The sequence below is a fragment of the Phaseolus vulgaris genome, chromosome 2 (assembly GCF_000499845.2).
Source record: "Phaseolus vulgaris cultivar G19833 chromosome 2, P. vulgaris v2.0, whole genome shotgun sequence".
Classification (NCBI taxonomy): domain Eukaryota; kingdom Viridiplantae; phylum Streptophyta; class Magnoliopsida; order Fabales; family Fabaceae; genus Phaseolus; species Phaseolus vulgaris.
In genome coordinates this window covers 43,220,552-43,245,822 of record NC_023758.2, presented here as the reverse complement: position 1 = coordinate 43,245,822, position 25,271 = coordinate 43,220,552, and the positions used below count along the sequence as shown (strand labels likewise).

The window sequence follows — 25,271 nt, the reverse complement described above, 5'->3', positions numbered from 1 at the left end:
CTGGTCAATTTGAGGAGCTTGGACCAAACACTCTTCTTCTTTCTCCCCGTGCTCTTTTCACTGACTTCCCTATCTGTGGTTTGGCTTCCTGAAGCAAAGGCAATGGAGTTGCTCTTCTTCAATCCATAATTGAAACTAACCATGGAAGAGACAGAATCCGGCACGGTAGAAATATGGCGGCGATGGCGGTGAGAGACATAAGAAGGAAGAAGAGGAGAAGGAGAAGGGAGAGGATACGTTGGATTGTTGATGTCATAGAGCTTCAAGAGTTTGTCTCTTAAGCAAAAGGGACAAACACCTGGTAGTTGTTTGTTATCAGGGTGGTACTTGCACCCTCCTCCTACTGCTTCAAACTTCATATCGCTTCTTCTCTTCTCTTCTCTTCAATTCCTGTGCCTTCTCACAATTTATAGATTCATTATTCCCAGTTCCAATGCGTTGCAAATTCACCACTTTCCTCGAAGTTTCTTCTTAATTACAACAAAGAATGGCTGCGAATCAACTTCTATGACTATTTCTCATGTTACTTCTTTCCCTTAAATTATTTTTTTATGCAATCTTTTAAAGGAAATTACGTAGCAAATCCATTTAAGAAGATTGCATACCACAAATAGATTATTATGAATAAATAATAGTTTGTATGAGAAACACACTTTTTTGCAAAAGGAAGAAAATCTCACCATTTCAAAGAGAAAGTTATATTATAAGGGGCAATTAAATCCAGCATAAACAATTTTCACGAAAAATCAAAGCTAAACATATTCATGTTGTTTGACATTTTTATAAGTTTGGGTTTAAATTGAATTAAATTAATAAAATCAATTATATTTGATTCAGACATTCATTTTTTTTATGTAGGCTTGTTGACTGGAAATAATTATAGATTAGTAAACAAATCTGTCGTAATTAAGGAATATGATTATTGTAACATATTTCTGATTTTTTGGTCTATTTTATTATTTAATAGTAAATAAATTTGCTACACGTTAAGGATGTGATTGTAGTATATATTTATGACAGCTTATGTATTATTAAGAAATAAATCTGCTAAAATTAAGACACAAATCTGCTGCTAATATGCATATCTCTATAAATTAAGACACTATTCGAAACAATCAGTTTAAATATCTTTTTAGATTTCCTTTTATTTCTGCTTATAAAGCACAATTAGACATATTTTTTTCATTATTTGAACTAATAAACTTAAACTTTAAGTCTTTTTTTTTTCTTGATTCAAAATATAAATCAAATTTACATTATTCTAATTAATACACTCCGCGTAAAAAAGTTATAAAATCAAACATTAATTTGAATTATTTTTCATAAAAAATATACAAAATCAAACAGAAGACCTTCATAATTTGCATTGTTTAGTTATAATTTGATTTTCCTTTTGTTGACATTTTTTCTAAAGTTTCTTACTTAGGAAAGGGGTTTTCTTAAAAGAACTATGTATACACGTGTAATTGACTATTGTATTAAGTTTGAAGTTAATGCATATGTAACCAAAATGTCAATGAATTATATTTAAATAAAGTATTTGAGTGATTGAGAAATGAAATAGTGTATGTGGACACTATTGTGTGAAGAATGTTTCGTCCAAGAAACAAAAGATGGCAATTGCAGCCAAAATCAAACGTTTGTCCTTTGACTTGAAGAAAAATATGTAGCAAGTCAAGGTTGCGCACGTGAGGTGATTAGATTAATTGTTTTAAGGTCTCGAGGGACTAAACAAAACAAATTGGGAGAAAAAGAATGAAAAAATTTGTTATTTTATAATTATATTGTAAGTGTTGTTCAATTATTATGGTGATAGATTGGTATGCAAGGAAGCTTCTCTCAACATTTGCTTCTCGTTTTTTGAAGTGGTCATCAAAGAAGAAGACATACGAGGTTCAACTTCACGTAAAATCCTATTTATGTACCACTGCACTAAATTTCGTGAAATTGTTGTGTTAATTATGTTAAATATAACTATGATTTAAGGTATTTCAACGTCTAAAACCAATTTTAAAAAAGATCATTTAAATCGATAATAAAATGTGAGACTTACAAATTGAGAATTACATAGAAACCTATTTAATAGAAGGTGTATCATGTTGAAATGTTAGTAATAGTAACGTCATGAACGTTGAACCAGAAAAAAATATATTAATGTGAAAAATTAGAGAAATATCTAACCACCAAAATTCATTTGAAACATGTCTAATTCATATTTTAAAAAAGAGAGTAATTATGGTAAGAAAAAATATTGTTTTTAGCAAACTATTATTTATATTAAGTTATAATTATTTATTCAAAATATTTATGTAATATAATAAAAAATATTGTTAAGTAAATCAAAATATTTAAAGAGATCAAGATTTGTGCATTAAAATCACATTAATTATGCATTAATAAGATTTATTTCATAATATATTCATTAATATTATGATGAGATTTTAATCCATTTTTCATATTCGTCTTTTTTTCTTTGTTATCTCTAAAACTTGGGCTTAATAACAATATTCTTGGATTGGACTTGTCTGGCCAAAAACCAATCCAAACTGGATATCCACATTGACGGTATGTGGTGTCATTGTTATTGGACAAGTTATTTGGATATGTGTTGGTATATAAGTTCCTTAAGTTTGAAATCCATAAATTTAGCTAAACATGTGAACGAATATTTAAGAAGAATGAGTTTTAATATGTTTACAAATTATAGATTAAACTTTAGTTATTTGAGATTGAATTATTATGGATGATTTTTTTATGACAATTTTATTGAAGTCGAGTTCTGTATGACTATTTTATATTGAATGTTATAAACTTATATTTTATGACTAACCGTGTATCAAATGTGGTACCTAGTGTCTAATAACAAAAACTTTGTTGTTTCACACAACATTTTAAACATTTTTTCTTTATTATATTCAAACTTCATTAGCTCTCATCAATCGTAATCTACCTTTCATAAACATTTTGCACTTTTGATTTTATAGAATCTTTCTTCATCATTGCCCTTCACTTTCCCAAGTCATTCTTCCTTATTAAGTATGTTCCTTCATTCATAGCTTCCGATTCCTCTAATAGGGATAACACTTTTGTAAATCATGGTTCAAGAGCTGGAACAAATCATGGTTGAGTATGACCTCTCTCTTTATCAAATCTCAAGAGATTGAATTGCATAAAGAAAAAATGAAGAAAATAAAGAACAAGAACAAAAATCTAAAAGATGAGGTGAAAATATTGAAGAAAGGAATGGAAGAAGACAAAGAGGCACAGAGGAAGCTCAAAGAGACTAAAACTAGTGCAAGTCGTCTTCAAGAGGAGATTGAAAAATTACACAAAAGTGAGGTTGATTTAAAAATTGTGAATACCAAAATTTGATACTACTAACCTCAAGAGATATGCACCTCGTTTTGAGATACATATACACAAACACATGTAAATATTTGATATTTAATACAGATTTATAATTTTCTTTATATTTAATTATAAATTTTCATTCCATTAGAGTTTTAACAAAAAATCCATTAGCCAATACACTTATCAATTTGGATAATTACTTAACAATATTGGGAGCCTTCGTTTTCTTTTTTTGTTTGGGCCGTTAGAAATTTGAAGGTTTGGTTTTAGACTGTTTCTTCCTGCACCTCCATATCTTCTTCTGCCACCTTCATACACAACATGAAAATACATTTTTGTCCTTCTTGTGTCACCCCATAGAGTAGTTTCTGGATTATGTAATTCAGAATCTCATTTGAAAAAAGACTTTTGGATTACATAATCCGGAAGTTAAATAAAACTTATGTAATCCAGAGAATAATCATGCATATGAAAAATGGCTTCCGGATTATGTAATCCGGTAACTAATTACAAATTTAAAAAATGACTTTCGAATTATGTAATCCAGAATATTATAAAGGGGTATTTTTGGAAATTTGAAAACTTATGGAGGTGAGAGAATAAGGTATGGAGGTGTAGGAAAAAACAGTATTGGTTTTATAGTATCCATAAAGAGGGGTGGGCCTAATGGGCTCATCGAATGGCGCAACGCGACCTCCCCTAAGAACTCTATCAGCCTGAAACAAAACTTTTATAGAAATCACATTTTATATAAGTATATTATGCTTTTGAAAAAATAAATAAATAAAATAATATATATATATATATATATATATATATATATATATATAAAGTTGGTCTCACTAGCCAGTAGGATTAAGACAAGTCTCAAGGTTCAGAAGAAGTTTGTAAAACCCTTATGATTATCTAACAATTTTAATATGAATAATTAGAATCACATTACAATTTTATATATTAAACCAAAATAGATGCAATTGAAATATATATATGATAATCCTACTGCAGATATTAATAATAAAAGTCTTATTTTTCATATCATATTAATATATTTCTATAATAAAATTTTATAAAATTCTTAATCTTATGACATAATATACCACACTATTAATTTTGAATAAATGCATACTAACTAGATCATACTTATACTGTACTAAATTTCTGATATCATATTTTATATAAGTCCTTCTATTCTTACAAGACCTAGAAACAAACTCTCTTTGCCTTCCACCCATTGACCTCTCGGCCTTCGCTTCCGAACTTCCTTCTCGGCGTGATCTTTCGGCTTATTTGTTCTTGGTTTGTACTTGGTTCGAAAATCTTTCACGTTTTATTGAATTGCTTGACGGACACTTCCCGGTCAACTTTAATTTACTCCATTTGATCTTTCGGTTTTTGGTATCGGCTTCCTCTCACAGATGGGTGTGCGTACCTGAAAGGTGCTCCGATGCCAAAGTTAGATTCAGTTTTACAATATATTAGAATGAATTCACCCTTGCTTAGCTCTCAGGATGACCCTCTATTTATACTACTCTTTTATTGGGCCCAGAAGTTATTTGGGCCTTTTCTCTTTGTATTAAACATTTACTACACACACCTACATATTTGGGTCCAGTTGGGCCCAGTTTCATGGGCTTTTGCTTAATAATAATTTCCATTTTATTTTATCTCTTTCTTTTAAGTCTCTCAATTGACCTTTTTTAGTTCACTTTTGGGTTGAACTCTCGGCTCAGTCTTCACATTGCTTTCGGTTGGCATCGACCTAATTGGACTTTCGGTCCAATCTCTCGGCCCAATCAGTACACTAAGCCCCCCAGGCATAAGGAGATGTAGACGACGAAATGTCTATGAAAAAATGAAACTTCACCTCTCTTATATTTTGGAGGGAAAACAAATTTTGAAAGAAAAAAGACTTTAATGGTGTATTCATTGCGAAAAGACTTTTTCGTTTTGCGCGTTTCCTCTTGATTGTACTGCTTGACATGACAAGCTAGAAGTTTCCAACCATTGGATGTGACTAAATCTGATGGTTACAATGCCATGACTCTTCATATGTCACCACTCTTCCACCATTATAAATCTTCACCTCTATTCATCTTGTTACACAGTTTCTCCTCTCATTATATATTAAAGCTGAAGCAAATATTCACGGAAGGTATAATGTCTTCATCGAGTTCTGTTTCCGTTTCTTCTGAGTTTACGGGATTTTCGAGCACGAGTAATGAATCTACTGGGAGAGTGATTGAGACCAATAAGAATGCCAACTCCGCTTTGTCACCTGAAACGATCTCGTGTATGAATTCATCAAGCAAAGATGTCGTAGATGTTGAAGCCGAGGAAAAAGAAGAAATAGCCGAACAAAGATTAAGTCTTCGACTCGGGTACGAATGGGTTAATCCGAAAGTTCGAGAATATTTCTCTCGGTACCAATTTACCTCAACCCTTCGCAATTTCCTTTCTCAAATTTATGTGTATTCTCCTGATGCCACTGAGGAAATCATTTCTTTTCGGCGAACTTGTGTCATTGATAATGTTTGCCATGGTCGTGAAGGCGACAAACACGAATTTTTTTATTTTTATGAATGTCTCTTTACTGATCTCCATTCGGTTTCCTTTAAGTGAATTTCAGATGGGTGTCCTTCGTTTTCTTAACGTTGCTCCTACTCAACTTCACCCCAACGGTTGGGTTTATATGCAAGCTTTTAGCATTTTGTGTAAATACCTTTCTTTAACTCCGAGTCCGAAAACTTTTTTATATTACTATAGCTCTTGGCCCGGTAAGAAGCCTAGTTGGTTGTCCCTGATTAGTAAGACAAAAATTTGTTTTCTTTCTCCATTTACTTCTTCATACAAAAACTTCAAAGGAGGTTTCTTTAAAATTCTCATTAAGGAAACCGGGAGAAAGTATTTCTTTGATGGTGATATTCCAAAATTCCCTTTCTACTGGACCCGTGCTCCCGTGAAATTTAACTCTTGTTCTTATTATTCCATGACTATCGAAGAGAAGCATGTTATTGCGGTTCTAGGTCACTTCTCCCTTAAGATTCCAACTCGTGCTCTGCTTCGGCTATACGTTTCTCATAAACCCCAAAAAGATTTCATGGGTATGTGATTTTTTCGGATTCTCTCTTTTAGTAATAATAGAATTTTAACTTTGCTGAATCTTTTGGTGATGTTCAGGTTTAATGGCGGCAACGAAGCCGAAGGATCGTGCTTATTTTTCTAAGTTGTTTAACCAAGCTGGAGGCTCAACTCCTCGTCTTGAGAAAGAAATTCCACAAACAGAAAATGAAGTTGTTGAGCCTGCCTCTCGCTTAGAGGTTGAAATTGCCGCGGATGCCGAAATAGGACCTTCTAAGAAGAGTAGGAAACGAGACAAAAGTAATAGAAGGTCACACTCTTCTAAGAAACATCGTCATGGTTCCGGGAGTTCTTCTCAATCTCTCTTTGAAACAATATTTACGTCGTCCACACATTTTTCAGATTTTGTTGACTGCAATCTTGATTCCTCTGCTCGGGATATGTTCAAAGTTGTTTCTGTTCCTTCTCTAGCTCATTCGATGTTTGAACTAACTAGCCGTGCTTTTCTGATTAGTAAAGCGATAAGGGAAGAAACTAAGAACCATATTGCTTCTACTGAGTTTGAGAAATTGAAAAGAGAAGCAGCCGAATCAAATGAAAAAATCAGATTAAGCCGAAAGCGTCCAAGTCTGAAAGAATTATAAGTAGATGTTCTCTCGGGAGGGATTTCACCTGGAGTGAAAGCATCCAAGTCCGAAAGAATTATAAGTAAATATTCTCTCGGGAAGGATTTCACCTGGAGTGAAAGCATCCAAGACCGAAAGAATTATACGTGAATGTTCTCTCGGAAGGATTTCACCTGGAGTGAAAGTATCCAAGTCCGAAAGAATTATAAGTAAATATTCTCTCGGGAAGGATTTCACCTGGAGTGAAAGCATCCGAGACCGAAAGAATTATATGTAAATGTTCTCTCGGAAGGATTTCACCTGGAGTGAAAGTATCCAAGACCGAGAGTTTCTAGTTAACACTTAGAACTTTCAACAAAAGATCTTAATATACAATAGTTAGTGTTCTTAAATACAAGCCTTAACTGAAATAAAATTTTAAGTGACTCGTATTCCAAGTTCTGGGTATTAACTTTTCGTCTAACGTTTCCAACCTATAGGCTCCATTCTTCAAGTTTTCTTTTACTCTGAACGGTCCTTCCCAGTTTGGTGCTAACTTCCCTTGTGCTGGATCTTTTCTTGCATCAGTTCTCATTCTCCATACCAAATCTCCTTCACTAAAATTTCTCGGTCTTACCTTCGCATTGAACCTCTTACATGCTCTTCTTTTTACTGCCTCTTCTCTGATTTTGGCTTTCTCTCGAAGTTCTTCAATCAAATCTAATTCTGCCTTTAAACATTCATTATTAACACTCTAATCTTCTATTTGTCTTCGTAATGTTGGTTTAGTGACCTCTATGGGCAACATAGCATCTGTTCCATATGTGAGATTAAATGGTGTTTCTCCAGTTGATGTCTGCGGTGTGCATCTATATGCCCACAATATTTCAAGTAACTTCTCGGCCCACAACCCTTTTGCACTTCCCAATTTTCTCTTTAGTTGACTGAGAATGACTTTGTTAGCTGATTCTGCTTGCCCATTTGTTTGCGGATGTTCAACTGAGGTGGTTGTAGATTTGATTCCCAAATCCGCATAGAATTCCAGAAGCTTTTTATCAGTGAACTGTCGGCCATTGTCAGTTATAATAGAATGTGGAATACCGAATCTACAAATTATGTTCTTCCACACAAATGTTTGAACTTGTTGAGCTGTTATTTTTGTCAACGCTTCAACTTCTATCCATTTTGTGAAATAATCAACCGCAACAATCATGAATTTTGTTTGTCCTCGGCCTAAAGGGAATGGGCCGAGGATATCCATTCCCCATTTAGCAAATGGCCAGGGAGAAGCAATGCTTTGCAACTCTTGTGATGGTATATGGTTGAGGCTTCCAAATTCCTGACACTTCTTACAGGTTTTAACGTATTGATTGAAATCTTCTCGTATTGTCGGCCAATAATATCCGGCACGACAGATTCTTGTTGCCATTGTTCGCGCACCACAGTGCAATCCACATAGTCCTTCATGAAGTTCTCGGATTACATGTTCAGCTTGCTCATGAGAAAGGCACTTTAACAAAGGAGTTGAAAACCCTCTCTTGTACAGTTCATCCCCTATGAGGATAAAATTAGCGACTTTTCTAGCCATTCTAACATCAATTTCAATTCCTTGTTCTTGATTGTTAATCACTTCTTTGTATGATCGAATTCAATCATCTTTCTCTGTGGTAACAATCAAACATTCTTCCACTCCAACTGTCGGATTGTGCAAGGTTTGTTGTAAAATGGAGTTGTGCTGAGGTTGTCTTCGTTGACTTGCCAACTTGGATAGAGAATCTGCTTTTGTGTTTTGTTCTCTCGGAATATGTATGATCTCGGCTGTGATAAAGTTTTCCATAATGCTCAAGACTTTGTGATAATACCTTAATAATAAGGGATCTCTTACCTGGTATTCACCTTTCATATGTCCAACCATTAATTGAGAATCACTCCGGCATATAACATTTTGTGCACCCATGTCTTTGGCTAAAACCAATCCTGCAATTAAAGCCTCATACTCGGCTTGATTATTTGAAGTTTTGAATTCAAATTTCAGGGCCATTTCCAAATGAAAGTTCCCTGGTCCTTCTAGCACGATTCCTGCCCCACTCCCTTTCTTGCTGGATGATCCGTCAACAAATACAATCCACGCTTCATGATCGGCTTCCGTTGTCGGCATTTGGATAATAAAGTCTGCTAATGCTTGTGCTTTGATTGCTCCTCGTGGCTCATATTTGATTCCAAATTCTGACAACTCTACTGACCATGCTACCATTCTTCCCGCAAGTTCAGGTTTTCTTAATACTTTGGCTATCGGGCAATCGATTCTGACAATAACCTGATGATTCTGAAAGTATGGCCGGAGTCGCCTTGCTGTGTACACAAGTGTTAAGGCAATTTTTTCAACCCGTTGGTATCTGGTTTCGACGCTTTGGAGAACTCTGCTCACGAAGTATATAGGCTTTTGTTCTGGATTTTCTTATATCAAGGCTGCTCCTATGGCTTCGTGAGAAGTGGCAAGGTAGACGATGATAGGCAGAGTTGACATAGGTTTGACCAGGATGGGAGGTTTAGCTATCGTCTCTTTAATCGTAGCAAAAGCTTGCTCGCATTGTTCATTCCACGTGAACGTTTCGGCCTTCCTTAACAACTTCATTATCGGTTTTGACTTCTCGGCAAGTATTGGCAAAAACCTTGCCAATGCATTTAACCTTCCTATTAACCTCTGAACTTCTTTCAAATTTATCGGATTCCTCATATTCATTATTGCTTCACATTTATCTGGATTTGCCTCAATTCCTCTGTTAGTCAACATGAAGCTGAGAAACTTCCCACCTTTGACTCCAAAAACACATTTTTTTGGATTCAATCGCAAGTTATACTTCCTTATCTGTGCAAATACTTCTTCAAGATCTTTCACATGGTTATCTACCACATGCGACTTGACAATCATATCATCCATATACACTTCCATATTCTTTCCAATTTGTTTTTTAAACACCGTATCCATCAATCTTTGATATGTAGCTCCGGTATTTTTTAAACCGAAAGGCATGACCTGATAGCAATAGTTTGCCATATCGGTAGTGAATGCAGTCTTCGGGATGTCAGGTTTATACATTTGTATTTGATTGTAATCGGAATAAGCATCCAAGAAACTCATCATGGCTTGACCAGATGCCCCATCAACCAACCTGTCAATACTCGGCAAAGGATATGAATCTTTCGGACATGCCTTGTTCAAATCTGTATAATCAGTACACATTCTCCACTTTCCGTTTGCCTTCTTGACTAGAACTACATTTGCTAACCAAGTCGTATATTGGATTTCTTTAATGAAACCTGCCTGTAACAATTTTTCAGTTTCTTCAAGAGCAGCTTTTCGTCTTTCTTCTCCCAACTTCCTTCGTTTTTGAGCTATCGGTCTTGCTTCTCGGCAAACAGATAATTTGTGAGAAATGATGTTATGATCAATTCCCGGTATGTCTGATGCCTTCCAGGCGAACAAATCTTTGTTCATTCTTATAACTGCCACTAAGTCATCAATCATTTCTTTGGGCATACTACCCCCAACATATGTACATTGCGTTTCATCTTCACCTAATTGAACCGATGTAATTTCTTCTCTTGGCTCTATCCTTTCATCATCATTCATTCTGGGATCCAAGTCCACCATTGCAACCATGTTTCTTGCTTCCATACTTCCGGTCGCCACTCTCGGCTCTTGGACCATCTTCAATCCGGTCGCATAACACTTTTTGGCTGCTTTTTGATCGACATATATGGTTGCTATGTCTCCCTGTTCTGTTGGAAATTTCATTGCCAAATGTGGCGTCGACACTATAGCTCCCAACTTATTCAACGAAGATCTTCCTAACAAGGCATTATAAGAAGTACGAGTATCTACCACCAGGTATCTGATTGTAATTGTTTTCGTTGCATTTCCTCTACCAAAGGTTGTCGGCAAATCGATATATCCTTTGGTGTCAACCTTTTCACCTGAAAACCCAATTATTTGCTCCTTCAAAAGGACCATGTCTTGTTCTTTCAAATGTAACTTTTTGAAGGTTTCCCAGAACAGATTATCGACTGAGCTCCCATGATCTACTAGAGTTTTCATTACCGCGTACTTGGCAATTTCAACTGTTATCACCATTGGGTCTCGTTGATCAGGATCAATATCTTGGAAATCTTCATCAGTAAATAACATAGGTGGTAAACTTCTTCTTTTGAAAACATAATTCACGGTCATGGTACCACTCGAATATTTCTTTCCTATCGTATTATATGTTTCCTTTTCCGGAAAGCCTCCAGAGATGGTATTAATGAACCCCCTAACCGGCCTTCCCAAACTGCGTTGTCGGCTCCTTCTCTCTTGAGAATGGAGGTGGCTTCCTCCACTTCTTAGATCTCTTTTTTCATCTCTTCCTCCTCTTCTCTCCTTTCGATCGTTTTATATATCAGTCGTTCTTCCAAATTTTTCTCCTCTACTCCTGACATCTTGTTCTGGACTTTGACTGGCCTTCATTCTTCCGACTCTAACAAAGCGTTTTAATTGCCCTGTCTGGATCAACTCTTCAATTCGGTCTTTCAGAGCTATGCATTCTTCAGTGTGATGGCCATGATTTTTATGGTACTGGCAATGTTTGTTGTGGTCAGCTCGATCTGGGGTTCGTGCTTTCATTGGTGGCGGTATTACTTCAGTTGCCATCGCCTCTTGAAGAATTCGGGTCCGAGTTGTGCTCAATGGTGTGTATTGTTGAAACTTTCGGCCACGGGGTTCCTCTCTGAAACGTCTGCTTTGATATCCTGCCTCTCTTTCATTTGTTTTCTTCTCGTTCTTCACGTCCATCCTTGCCTGATTCTTGAAGTCCCTTAACTCCTCCATTTGCATGAACTTTGCTGCACGCCGTCTTAATTCATCAAGGCTTACGGCCGGTTTTTTGCACAAACTATCGGCAAATGGTCCCGGTCTCAACGCAGTTATCATATGATGCATAGAAACTTCCGGACTGAGGTTTCTAATACTTAAAGCCATTCTTCCAAAGCGTTCCATAAAAGCTCGCAACGACTCATTTTGTTCTTGTCTTATGTTTACGAGAGCTATCGATGTTAAGTGATGTGGTCTACTTGTAGCGAATTGAGCTCCAAACTTTTCTATCAAAGTGTCAAAACAATCAATAGATAATGGTGGTAACCAGGTAAACCAGCTTAAAGCTGCTCCTTTGAAAGTAGTTGGGAACACTCTGCATAGGATGGCGTCATTCCACGTGTACAGACTTATTTGAGTTGTGTATATAGCAACATGTTCATCTGGATTTGTACTCCCATCATACTTCTCTATTGTTAGACTTTTCCAATTGTCAGGTAATGGGGTCTCTATTATAGTCTCAGAAAACGGGTGTCTTCTGGCTGGCGTTTTCACAGCGATACCAGAAATCTCAGGTAACTTCCTTTGTGTGACCCCGAAACTCTCTTCCTTATTCTCTCTTTCATTAACATGTGTTCTCGGCTGAAAAGTTTCAAGGGAAGCATTCAACACGGTTTCTTCATTTAATCTTTGTCTCATGTAAGCATTCTCAACTCTCAACATACTCAACTCCTCTTCATTACTCTTCTTCAGTGTCTCAAATTCCTCTTGCAATTGTATTAACATGGCCATGGTCATAGCGTTCTGACAATCTTCTTGTTCTCTGGAATGTTCTCCTCTTTCGCTCATTTTGTTTCTCGGCCCCACGGTGGGCGCCAAAATGTTCTTACAAGGACCTAGAAACAAACTCCCTTTGCCTTCCACCCGTTGACCTCTCGGCCTTCGCTTCCGGACTCCCTTCTCGGCGTGATCTTTTGGCTTATTTGTTCTTGGTTTGTACTTGGTTCGAAAATCTTTCACGTTTTATTGTATTGCTTGACGGACACTTCCCAGTCAACTTTAATTTACTCCATTTGATCTTTCGGTTTTTGGTCTTGGCTTCCTCTCACAGATGGGTGTGCGTACCTGAAAGGTGCTCCGATGCCAAAGTTAGATTCAGTTTTACAATATATTAGAATGAATTCACCCTTACTTACCTCTCAGGATGACCCTCTATTTATACTACTCTTTTATTGGGCCCATAAGTTATTTGGGCCTTTTCTCTTTGTATTAAACATTTACTACACACACCTACATATTTGGGCCCAGTTGGGCCCAGTTTCATGGGCTTTTGCTTAATAATAATTTCCATTTTATTTTATCTCTTTCTTTTAATTCTCTCAATTGACTTTTTTAGTTCACTTTTGGGTTGAACTCTCGGCTCAATCTTCACATTGCTTTCGGTTGGCATCGACCTAATTGGACCTTTCGGACCAATCTCTCGGCCCAATCGGTACACCTTCTAAATCCAAGAAATTAAACTTGTATGATCTCATAAATTTTGACCCATAAAATCTATTATAAAAATATTGTAAAAGTTTATATTTATTTAAAATGTAAAAGTTTGAGTTGAATCCAATGGGCCAATACCACTGCAGGGTGCACAAGGTTTATTAGTCCTTTCTTTTACTTATTATTTGATATTTTGAGTTTGTGTGGACAGTGTTGATGCAAGAAGTGGACAAAGACAGAGATGAAAAGAAAAGAAAAGAAAAGGATGTGTTGTGGTGAGTGCTGACATTAAAATCTTTTCAGTGACCCTGCGTGCCCGATAAGTTACACTCACATTTCACAACTCACTCAAAAACAAAACTTACACATTTATTCTTCCACTTTTATATTACACTGCCAAAAACCTCACTATTCAAAAATATATATAATTTTCAATTTTATTTTATCAAATTAAGTCATTCACACACTTCTTATTTTTTACACTTTCTACCTTCTAAAGAAATTCTTTACACTATAACCATAAATTTATATTGCTATTGATGACTATAGGAATCAATATGTGATTTCATTGTTTTATCAAACACTAAATATTTATTTATGTACTAGTAATGTTTTAGAACAATTTTTTTATGATATCTTATTTTATTACAATATTTAGTTTTATTTAAAAAAGAATTTCCATCCTTAAATCGTCTAAAATAACATTCAAATATTTAAATATAAAAAACCTATATAGGATATTGACACCTTTCAATAAGGGCTTACAAAACTAAATGAAAAATAAATACATTTTTAAAAAAACAATATATAAACAAAATATATCCTTATATTTAAATGAGAAAAAATATGAAATTTATATTAATGTCTTCATTATCAAATACCTAAATAATTTCTTGCTCATATTGTAAGAACTCATATTTTAATAAAATTAAATTTTAATTGGATAAAGAATAAAAATTCTATAAATAGGTTATAAAGTTTTCTTTTCTTTATTTTCATTAGAAGTATATCATTTTAAACTTCAATTTTTCTATACTCTTTGTAGATATAAATGTAATTTGATTATTGTTGTGTTGTCATATTATTTCTTTAAGAAGGTAATAAAGTAAGGATCAAGTCTAAGCGATTAAATAAATTCAGATAAATAGTTCATTTTCTACAAAGGATTTCATTTATTTTCTTTTCTTTTTTGGATGTTTTAGAAAAGGAAATTGTTGATTATAAATTACCAGAAGTTTGATTGGATTTCTTAGTGAGTAACAAAGGAAAAGTAACATGCTACCTCCAAGCAATAAGAATGCTACATCTACTCAATATAATATTAGTTAGATGAACAATTATATAAGTTTGAGAAGTATGATGTGTTTATGTATTATAGTTATAACTCTAATTATATTACAATAAAATTATTAAATAAAAATTAATTTTAAAAAATTATTAAATAAAAAATAATTTTAAAAAATTATTAAATAAAAACTAATTTTAGATATCAAAATAATTAGTTCTTATTTAATAAAATTAGATATCATTTTATAAACTAAAAAAACTATTGGTATATAAAGTAGTTATTAATAAAAATTTATAAAATGATCTCTAAATTGGTATCTAACCATTAACTACCAAGGTTTATGCTACTTACCACTTTATATTCTAAATTAGTCTCTATTAGTCTTTCAGAGACTAATTTAAAGTATAAAATATTAGTCGCTAAAATTTAGATAGTTAATTAATTTAGATACAAATTTAGAAATCATTTTATAATTTTGTACTAATAATAGAAACCATTTTAGATACAAATTATTTTGTAGTCTCTAAATTAATATCTAATTTAGTTAATATAATGACTAATTATTTTTTGTCTCTAACGTTAGTTACTATTTAATGATTTTGTTGTAGTGGTAGTTCAATTTTAAAAAAATCGTAATAGATGTTAAATTGATAAATTTGGAATGTATAAACCTTGAAGGATATATGAGAGAGAAAAAAAGGTTTATTGTGTATTACATTGATGAAGTCATTATTACATTCACTCTTTGCCATCCCTGAAGTGATAAGGTGTATAACTCAAGTGGTAACTTAAAATTTGAGTGAGAGAGATTGAGACGACTATTTCTCCTATGAAATAGATGACATTGAAGTGATAATTTGGTCAAGGTGATGGTGCCATGAGTTTTTAAAATATGTAAAACTATGTAACTACATGTCAATGCACAATAGGATGGTTATTCAAGGATTGAGCCAGCGATATATTTAACGCTTATAGAACTTGTTGCTTGATAGTTTAAGCATTCTAAGAATACTAAAAAATATTATATATATATATATATATAATCTTAAAGTCATTTAAATATAATTCATAATTAAAAATATTTAAACATAATTATTTTAAAATTGAAATTATAAAAGCTATTTGTTTTCACAACTAATTACTATATTGCATTGTATGTATAATAAATGTAGTTGGGTAGTGTAGCCAGCAACTATTCCTATATTCATGCATCTTTGGCTTCACCTTACCAAAAGTCTTAATATTTTAGATTTTTAGAATATATATAATTTGGCATAGTTTTATGATATTGGGTTGGGTCTTATTTTTCAACTTGTCATTTCATGTCTTCAAAGAAACAGATAAGTAGCTATCTTGATGGGCCATATTTCAATCTCCTCGGCCCACCAAAGTAGGAATGCCACGTAGGATAGATAAAACCCAAACATAAAACAAAGTAAAACGATACACTCACCATAAAATTTTCTATCCAATTCATCATCATCATCTTCTCGTTACGTCGCTGAACTTGTAAATTAAGACTTTTTAAAATATGTGTTGGGTTGGGGGCACAGTGGAATTTCAAAAGAAAATAACATAAAATATAAATACTGTGTTTTTAAATTAACAAGGTTACACGTAATATTTTTAGTCAGTATAGAACGTATCATCTTTGAAGAGGTAGTATCATAAAGATAAACTTGAGTTTATCAAATTATTGATTCGTGAAAGTAATTTGTAATCTATTAAGGATTTAATTTTTTTCTTTTTCTTTCGATGTTGTGTAAGAGGAATGTTGTTGGCATGAGATTTGATATCAGAATCTTACTTGAATTTTTTGAAAGATACAAAGTAAATTTTGTTAATATCTCTATAAAAAAAATTATTAAATAATAATTAATTTTAGAGAAAAAATTAATTAATTATTATATTAACTGAATTATGTATTATTTTATAAATTAAAAGATTGTTGATATTTAAAATAGTTTTAATTGCTTTCATTATGAAAAATTTGACTTAATGCAAGAAATTATAAATTTTGGCAATAAGTTAACATTGTAGAAAACCAGTACCAAGATATTAATGAGAATTCTAGGTTTAGTTTTGGTAAGCAACAATTTATTAGAAGATGAAATCGTTTAATATTAAGATAATGATTGTATATGTGACTAGTTATTGCACTCTCAATTGTCAAAGCATAATACATTGCAACGGCTAGTTGTGCAATCCAAACAATATGACTATGAAATTTTGTATAAGTAATATATTTACACAAAAATATTTTGTGACAACAAGTGTGCAATTGTATTATGCACAAATCTAATGTTTCATGGATGGTCTAAATACATTGATATTCAATTTCATAAGATCTTCAAGTTGATTGAGGAGAAGGAGGTGGAAACCAAATATTATCCAACTGAAAAAATAAGTTGCAAATATTTATACTAAACCATTAAAAAATGAATTATTTTACAAATTCAAGAAAATGCTTGATATGATAAGAGTTTAAGCTTGATTAATGAAAGTAATTAGAGAAATTAATCAAGTTTTACCTAATCACTCTATTTTTCTCCTATATTCATGGGTTCCTCTACATTTAAGAGATCACCATGTTTTTCTTATTTATTTTAATCATTTAATGTACTTTATAAAACCTATATCAATACATTTATGTGTATTTCATATTACAACAAAATGATGAGTTATTAAATCATGTTTTAAGAAGTTATATTCCTAGTTTTATGTTTTTGCAAATTGTAAATTTTATTGAAGTATTATAATTTATTACTCATTCTAAATTATAAAAGTAAATGAAAAGTATGATTAATGCTTGTAAAGATTATCCCCAAGACTACAAGATGATAAAAAAAATTTATTATCCCATGATAAAAATGTAACAAGAAAATATGTAAAATAATTCAATATCGCTTTACAATTATAAGCCGTACATATTTAAGATATTGACTCAGTCAAACGTATATTATATTTACACATCAAATTGTATAACTTAATTACAGAACATCAACAATGCAACTATAATAGTAATTTTGAATACTTTTAATAAGATCAATAATTATTAATAACCGATGTAAATGTTGATTTAACAACATCATCATCGACTTCAATATTGATATTTTTATTATGCCATCTAAATTATATTTTTTTATTGCGAGAAATTTTTTTCTTACTAATAATCTTAAAAAAATCTAAAATTAAAATTAATTAATTTATAAAGTATTTTTGAGATTCCTTATATTGATTTGTGCTTGTATTAAAAAATTAAAATTAAGGCATAATATCTTGCAAGATGAAGCCATCACAGCATAGAAATTAGAGCCCATGAATGGGTCCCAAATTTTCCCCGTTTTTTAAGTATTGGGCCCACTTGTCCCTTTCATCCAGCTGACAGCTACTTTCTTTATGGGCCTTACCTAAAAGAGCAACCTTTATGACCTTCACCATCAATTTTTCTTATCAGACTACCACACTCACCAATTCAATTTTCATTTTAATTCTCTATTACTAAAATATTACAATAAATTATACTTGTACATATCACGTTTTCTGTTTTTTAATATTTTTATATAATATTTTTCATTGTCTATATCATATAATAAGAGTTTGTATAATAACATCCCATTTTTTTAATAAATTATGTGTGAAACGCTATCATTATATAAAGAACAGTTCATTCATTATTATAAAACAATTTGTCAATTTCATTCAAACTAACCTTAAATCTGTCTAAAACTTCACTCAGTTATAAATTATTATTTTTTTAAAATAAAAATATTCAAGAAAAGGTGTTTACTAAAGGAGTATATAAATACTGAAAAAAAAAACTGTGGATGGATGGGCCAAGAGTGGGCCCTTTCTCAGAATCCTACAGTCTGTTTCAACCTAGGACGTCATCACGCACTGGCCAGTGCCAATACTGGAACTGTATTGGCCATGGCTTCACACACCAAACTTTTCAAAAGTTTATGCTAAATTTGAGATGTTTAATAAAAGTCTAAAAATTAATGAATAAAAAAACATGTTCAGATAAGATCTTGGTAGCAGTGTTGGCTCAAGGGCTAAGCTCTTAAGCTCAGAAACAGAGCTATAACTAGAATCATGAGAGCAAAATTAAAAAAAAAAAACATTACATAAACTTTTGTTCAACTTTCTCTGGTCTTCAAAATGAATCAGATGTACATCTTCTTGTGTAACCTGTTGTGAAAATACATTTTTTTGTACTTTATTTTCTCCTAACTTTTGCCCCATGTTATGAGCAATTGATCTTATGTATGGTGTTGAACTTAGCATTTTGATCAAACAAAAAGGAAGAATTGATGGCGAAGGTACCAACCAGATTGGTTTTGTTTTTGACACACTTGACCACATAGCTGTTTGTTCCATGCACTTTGCGCGAAAAATGTCGTTTTTAAGATTTAACCACAAAGTGCCGACATTGCACAGATCGAGGAAGTGCGTCATTTTATGAACAGGTAAGGTTTTTATTTATTAAAATTTTGGTTTGCTAAGTTTTGTATGTTCCTTCTGTATTCTTCCTCTGAACCAAACATGTGCACACTATCACTATGTGTCGGCAGGTTTCATGACCACAGTTTTGTTATCTATTCACTACAGAATTTGTTCAAAACCATTGTTTTATTTTTTATTCCACACTCGATGGTGACAACTACTGGGTATGATTTATCAATCCAATAAACTATGGAACTAAATCTGTTGAGAAAGCACAAAATCTACTATTTAATTCTTATTCCAATATCAAATTATTTTTCGCGTTTAAACATTTGTGCTATCTGTTTCTTTACTATTTTTCTCAGACATATATTACATCGCAGCTAAGTACCAAGTTCATACTCTAAGAAACATTTAAATATTGTTCATATCATTTGTTTTTTATTTGACAGAAATTGAAACACGCAACTGAGATGTCACAACTAATTGTTGATCCAAGTGATCATGTACTCTCTTTTTTTTTTCTTGAATAAAGTATTTGTTTCTAGTTGTGTGAATTAAACCAAGGACTTCGTTAGTTTCATTTTCCATGATTAATAACGTACTTTATAGCTAGATATTTTATGCTCACATGTTATAAAGACGTAAAAATCTGTTGGATTTGTTCTATATGTTAAAGCTAGTTAGATTAACTATAATTAATTACAATATTATGAAGTAGATTAGTGTGTAATTTATAGATAATTAGGAAATTAATAGCTGAGTAATAAGTTACTAGTATAAAATGAAAAAAAGGAGAAGCTAATAAAAATGAAGTGAAAGGCAGATAAAGCAAAGGTGGGTGGGATAGAGAATGAAAGGGACATAAGTGAAATTTAATGGTGATAAGGATTTGATTATTTTCCAATTTAGCTTCATTAGTGCAATCTCTCTTATGCATTTGCTTTTCAACAATAATGGCAGTTCCTGTAACATAAAAAGGACATTACCCTCTTAATTAAAAAAATATCCCCACACACAAACAAAAAGTTAATGCCAAGTCTTTTTCATACATCATTTCTACTAAAAAATAAAAGTGTGTTTCAATTACCTGGATTTCAATCTACATGTGTAATTAAATACATGATATAAGAAGGAGTTTCACAAATTTTTAAAATGTGGGAACCTGTATTTTCCTCAGAAAAAAAAATACACTAAGAACTATTCAATCTCAAACTACATATATAATACATTTATTGACTTTAGTAATATTTCTTTAAAAAAATTATTTGATATTATTATTTATATTATACTAATTAAACTGATTAAGAATATACTAAACTAGTATGTTTACCTGTGCTACGTACTGAGATTTTGTTTTAAAATTATATAATAGTGTATATACTAAAATTGAATTTTAATTAATTTATAAAATTATATATTATAAATAAATTCAAATTTGGAGATTTATTGTGAAATTAATTGTAATTTTTTATGAGTAAATAAAAAAAAGTACAAATTGATAGTTTTGATCTGAAATTGGTAATTATAAGAAAAAATATTGATCACATTAAATTATGCAAAACACAAATATATGATTTTAAAAAAATTTAATATGTTGCTTTCAATATAGTTTCAATTTATTGTATTTTGTTTATAAATTATCAATATAATATTACCTATTTTAGTATTTTTAAATGTCAATATTTTTATATATAGTATTATATTATTATTTTTCATTTAAAAATATATGGTTTATAATTATTTGTCAATTTAATGAATTTTTTTATAAATTTATAGTGATTATAATAATATTCTTCTATTGTTAAAATTTATATAATAAGGAAATTTTAAAAATTAAAGGTTACGCGACACCATTAAAAGTTATACTTTGATTGTATATATAATAATTTTTAATTAATATATTCGGGAAAATAAAATAAAAATGCAGGAAGAAAATGTTGAATTGTATTTTAATTTTTTAAATAAATATAATAATTATTCAAAATTTTATTTGTCAAATGATCATAAGAGACTTTTGTATTCATAGAGTATAACATACACAACTTAATTGATTTACTAAATAAGGCCTCTTTCTAATAAGTATTCTAATAATAGTTGACATTGTTTTCTCTAACAAAGATTTTTTTACTTATTTGTTTTCTTTAACAAATGATTTTTTTTTTCAATTGAGTGATTTTACATTGTTTATCATACCAGCTCTAAAGCTCTAATGGAAAGAGAATTAGTCTGACTTCTCTCACCTAAGCTTTTATTGTCGCTTGAGTGATCATTCTTTCTCTTAGATTACTTAAGTGCAACATATAATCAACAATTGTGTTGGAGATCCCACATCAACTAGAGATGTGTTGGGCTTATGGGATTGAGTTGGGCTTAAAGTCCACTTCGTAATAATATTCTTGTATAATTATTGAAGTTTGATTAAAAATATATATAATATAATGGATGAATTTAAGATATTTTTATATTAAATACATTACATATTAAGAATAAAATTTAAATTATTAAAATTTGTATTCATGATTGTAATATAAATTTAGTTCATAAATCTTTTAATAACTTTAATTAAGTGTTTATTATTTATGATTGTAGAAATCCAAGTTTATAAATGTTTTAATAAATGTGTGCAAACGTTTAGATTGTAAAATTGTTTGCAAATTAGATTATGTTTGTCATATAGAAACATAATATAAGCTATATTATTTTTATTTTTTAATTGGGGAGGATAGTTCTGAAATACACTTGGAGAAAGAATAAAGAACTTACAAGTTTTAAAGAAAGTGAAAACTAGGGTTTAGGGTTTATGTCAGATTTCTATTGACTAACATACTCCGATACTTGACTCTACATGTATTGACTTAGATTCAGAGATCTTCACATGTCATATTATCTCAATGTGAAATTCACACAGCTATGCGCATAAATAATCTCAATATAATCTCTCCTGGTATGACAGGGTTAACTCATATAACATGTCAAGTTATTTGTCTTTCAAACAACTCACCTGAATAACTTCATCTATATGATTCCATTTGCTTAGAAGAGTCAGAATATTTCCTGTAAGACGAATCCTTAGTCAATGCTTACCCTAAACATCCATTATCAGTTAGAATAATATATAGCTGTGTTTTTCTTTTATGACATAAATGGAAACAAACATCAACCATCTTTGCTTTTAAATTATAGTAAACAATTGTTCCATAGAAACAAATACAAATCTCTTACACAAAAAATGTTGCTTATTAATTCAGATTTTATTATTATTAATTCATATTTTATTACTCTTAAACTATTTTACCGTTATATTGCATTAATGGTCAATTTACAGGCCTGTTAGTATTCCTAATTTATAGTTTCCAGTAATTGTAATTATTATATATATGATTGAGTGAATCAAAATGAATAAGATCAGTTTTACAATTTTGTGTAATTACGTTCAATCAGTTGCTACAACCTTGTTTCTTCTCTTATTTCCTTCAATTAGTTCCTAAAAAAAAGTAAAAAAAAGTGTTGTCCGAAAAGAAAGTGATATCTATAAAATACACAACAGCTTGTTTGAAACATTTATTGATTCTCTAGAAACACAATTGAAGCCATTTATTTGGAATAAAAAAGGGTTTAAACCTAAAAGGTTTACATTGAGTGGTTGTTTATGATGAAAGTATAGTGTAGGGGTCCATAAAAGCTGATGAAGATGAAGAAGAGAGGTAGAAGAAAGGTGAAATGTAAATACATGAGTGTGCAGAAAGTAGGAAGTGAGAAATGACAGTTTCATAAATAGTAGTCCCAGTTTTTGTCATAAACTGCAGTGTCTCTCTCATTCTATCTGGTGGTCGTTTTCACACCTCCTGAGTCATCACCCTCCCAACACGCTACTCCTATTTCCTTTTCAACACTGCCACTTCATTAATCTCTTCTCCATTCAAACTCTTCCCTCTCTTTCATCTTCTTTCTTCTCTTCCCACCTATCCATCTTCATTCGGTAGCTATGACCTATTTTAATATTCTCACTGCATATACAAATGTGTAAACATCTTCATCTTTCAAACTCATTTTTCTAAACTTCAACTGAACATAAATTCACTTATTAAGTTGCTATATGAGTAATTTAGAACCTATTTTAACAAATTTTATAGGAGCATATTTAGTTTTTTTAGAGCAAACTCTAATATGTTTTTTTTAGAAAAAGAGTTTGCAATAATTTCATAATGAGAAATATATATTTTTGTTAAGTTTAATAAATATTTCTAAATATAAAAATAAATTAAAATTAATTATTTGAATAAATATTAACATTTATTTGTATAACCGTTCTAATTTTTTATTTAAATTTTTTGTTTTTTTTTTCAGAAAAAATAATATATACGTATGAGCTACTTCAGGAGTAATTTAACCTATATAAAAAATACTAAGATAATTATACAACATAACACATTCCAGACAACTACATAACTAATCCTGTTAAGAACTACTACCGCAAACAAGTATTAATGTTGATAACAAGAAAAATACAAATTTCACTAAAATTTAGTAGTCACTTAGGCAATTATTTTCCAGGAATGTACTTTGGTTAAATACTTTTTTTTTCTATAATAAGTCAATAATTTAGATTTCTGAAGTATAATCATAAGTTCATACGTCAGAAGAAAATAACCCACCTATGAGTTTCATCAAATTCTCAACATAGGTTAAAAATCTTAGTAACGATCCAATATATATACTCCTCAATTTATGCATCTCTTTACGCTTTTTTATTTATTTATTTATAAAACTCATATTAAAAATTAATATTAACTTTATATTAACACTCCAAAATTCAACATTAATTTGTCATCACATGAACTACTCATTACATATTTAACTAAATGTTTTTTTTTAATATTTATACAATATAAAACCTTGGACGGTGCATAAGGAGACAGAAAGCTATTCTCTCCCTAGGTATCTGCATGTTCATGTTCCTTTCACGATTCTATTTTATGTTTGTAGTTGTTGTGAGATCCCTAATTAAATTTATGGACAGGATTAACCTATCTTCTTAGATAAAACTTAATTAGTAATTACCTTTAATTATGGAATATTAATTTAGTGATAGTATAATAATATTGTGCCGTTGCGCCGGATTAAGAGTAATTAAGAGTAGTTGGTGGTAGCATTTGATGTAGAAGTTTGCAGAGTAGGCATTAAAGTGTGCATCCACAACCACTCTTTGTTGCTCCACCCAGAAAGAAAGGGATAGATAAAGAAATGTTATAGGGCACCACTAAGGACTAATCATACTCAATAGCATGACGAACCCCTAGCTATAGGGCTCATCATCTTACATCAAACCCTAATTATATTATAATTACTGCATAATCTTCAAATACATGAGGGGTATATTTTTATCAGTTTTTTTTAAGTGCAAGTTTTAAGGACTAATTATATTTAGGCACTTCATCTTTGTCTTTGATTGATGTTCTTGTTGAATGGTTCCACTGGTGAGATAATTTCGAATCATCTTTAATTAAATTTATTTTATGTTTAAGTTATAATCTAATCAATTACGTGTGTAAGATATGTATGTATATGAGTTAGTTGTAGAGTTAAAAGGAGTGTCGTAGCGGTATTTGAGTATAGAGGTGAGAGTAGTAATTGTAAGTGGTTAGATAGTAAAAGTACAAGTCTTTCGGCTGAAATAAGCATAAGTATGTGAAATTATACTTTATTTGGATTTGACTTAGGGTGAGACTTGAAAAAGGAAAGAAAGGATGGAGGAAAGGTGAAAAACAGTTTGAATAAAAAGAAAGATAATAAGAAGTAAAAAAAAGTTGAAAAAATCATAATAAATTTGACTGATTTAACATAGGTGATTCAAAATGGTAACATCAAATTGTCTAAAACTCAATTGGTCAATTAAATTTTTATTGCAAGTTAAATTACTTCAATTTTGATTTATTATGAGGAGCTAAAATTCCAACGTCAAACTTTTGTTAAACAATTTAAACACAAATAATATGTACAAAAATTGTTTACTATTTAAATTTAAATTATTTATTTCTTCATCTTCTTGAACTTTTGTTAACATGCCAAAGTTATAAATTTATTCAAAAGTTTTTTCAAACAACTTTTACCTTTGTTAATATTACAAAGAGGACTAAGGCAAAGTAATAAAATTATTACT

General features: G+C 31.1%; 2 protein-coding genes across 2 annotated transcripts; both read right to left on the bottom strand.

Annotated features, from left to right (window-relative positions):
- Positions 1-8,682: 8,682 nt before the first annotated feature.
- On the bottom strand, positions 8,683-9,288 carry LOC137809519 (uncharacterized). Its single transcript, XM_068610627.1, has one exon. The coding sequence runs from the start codon at positions 9,286-9,288 to the stop codon at positions 8,683-8,685; it is 606 nt and encodes a 201-aa protein (XP_068466728.1).
- Positions 9,289-11,466: 2,178 nt separating this feature from the next.
- On the bottom strand, positions 11,467-12,675 carry LOC137809518 (uncharacterized). Its single transcript, XM_068610626.1, has one exon. It carries the CDS (start codon positions 12,673-12,675, stop codon positions 11,467-11,469), a length of 1,209 nt encoding a protein of 402 aa, XP_068466727.1.
- Between the last annotated feature and the right edge of the window lie 12,596 nt (positions 12,676-25,271).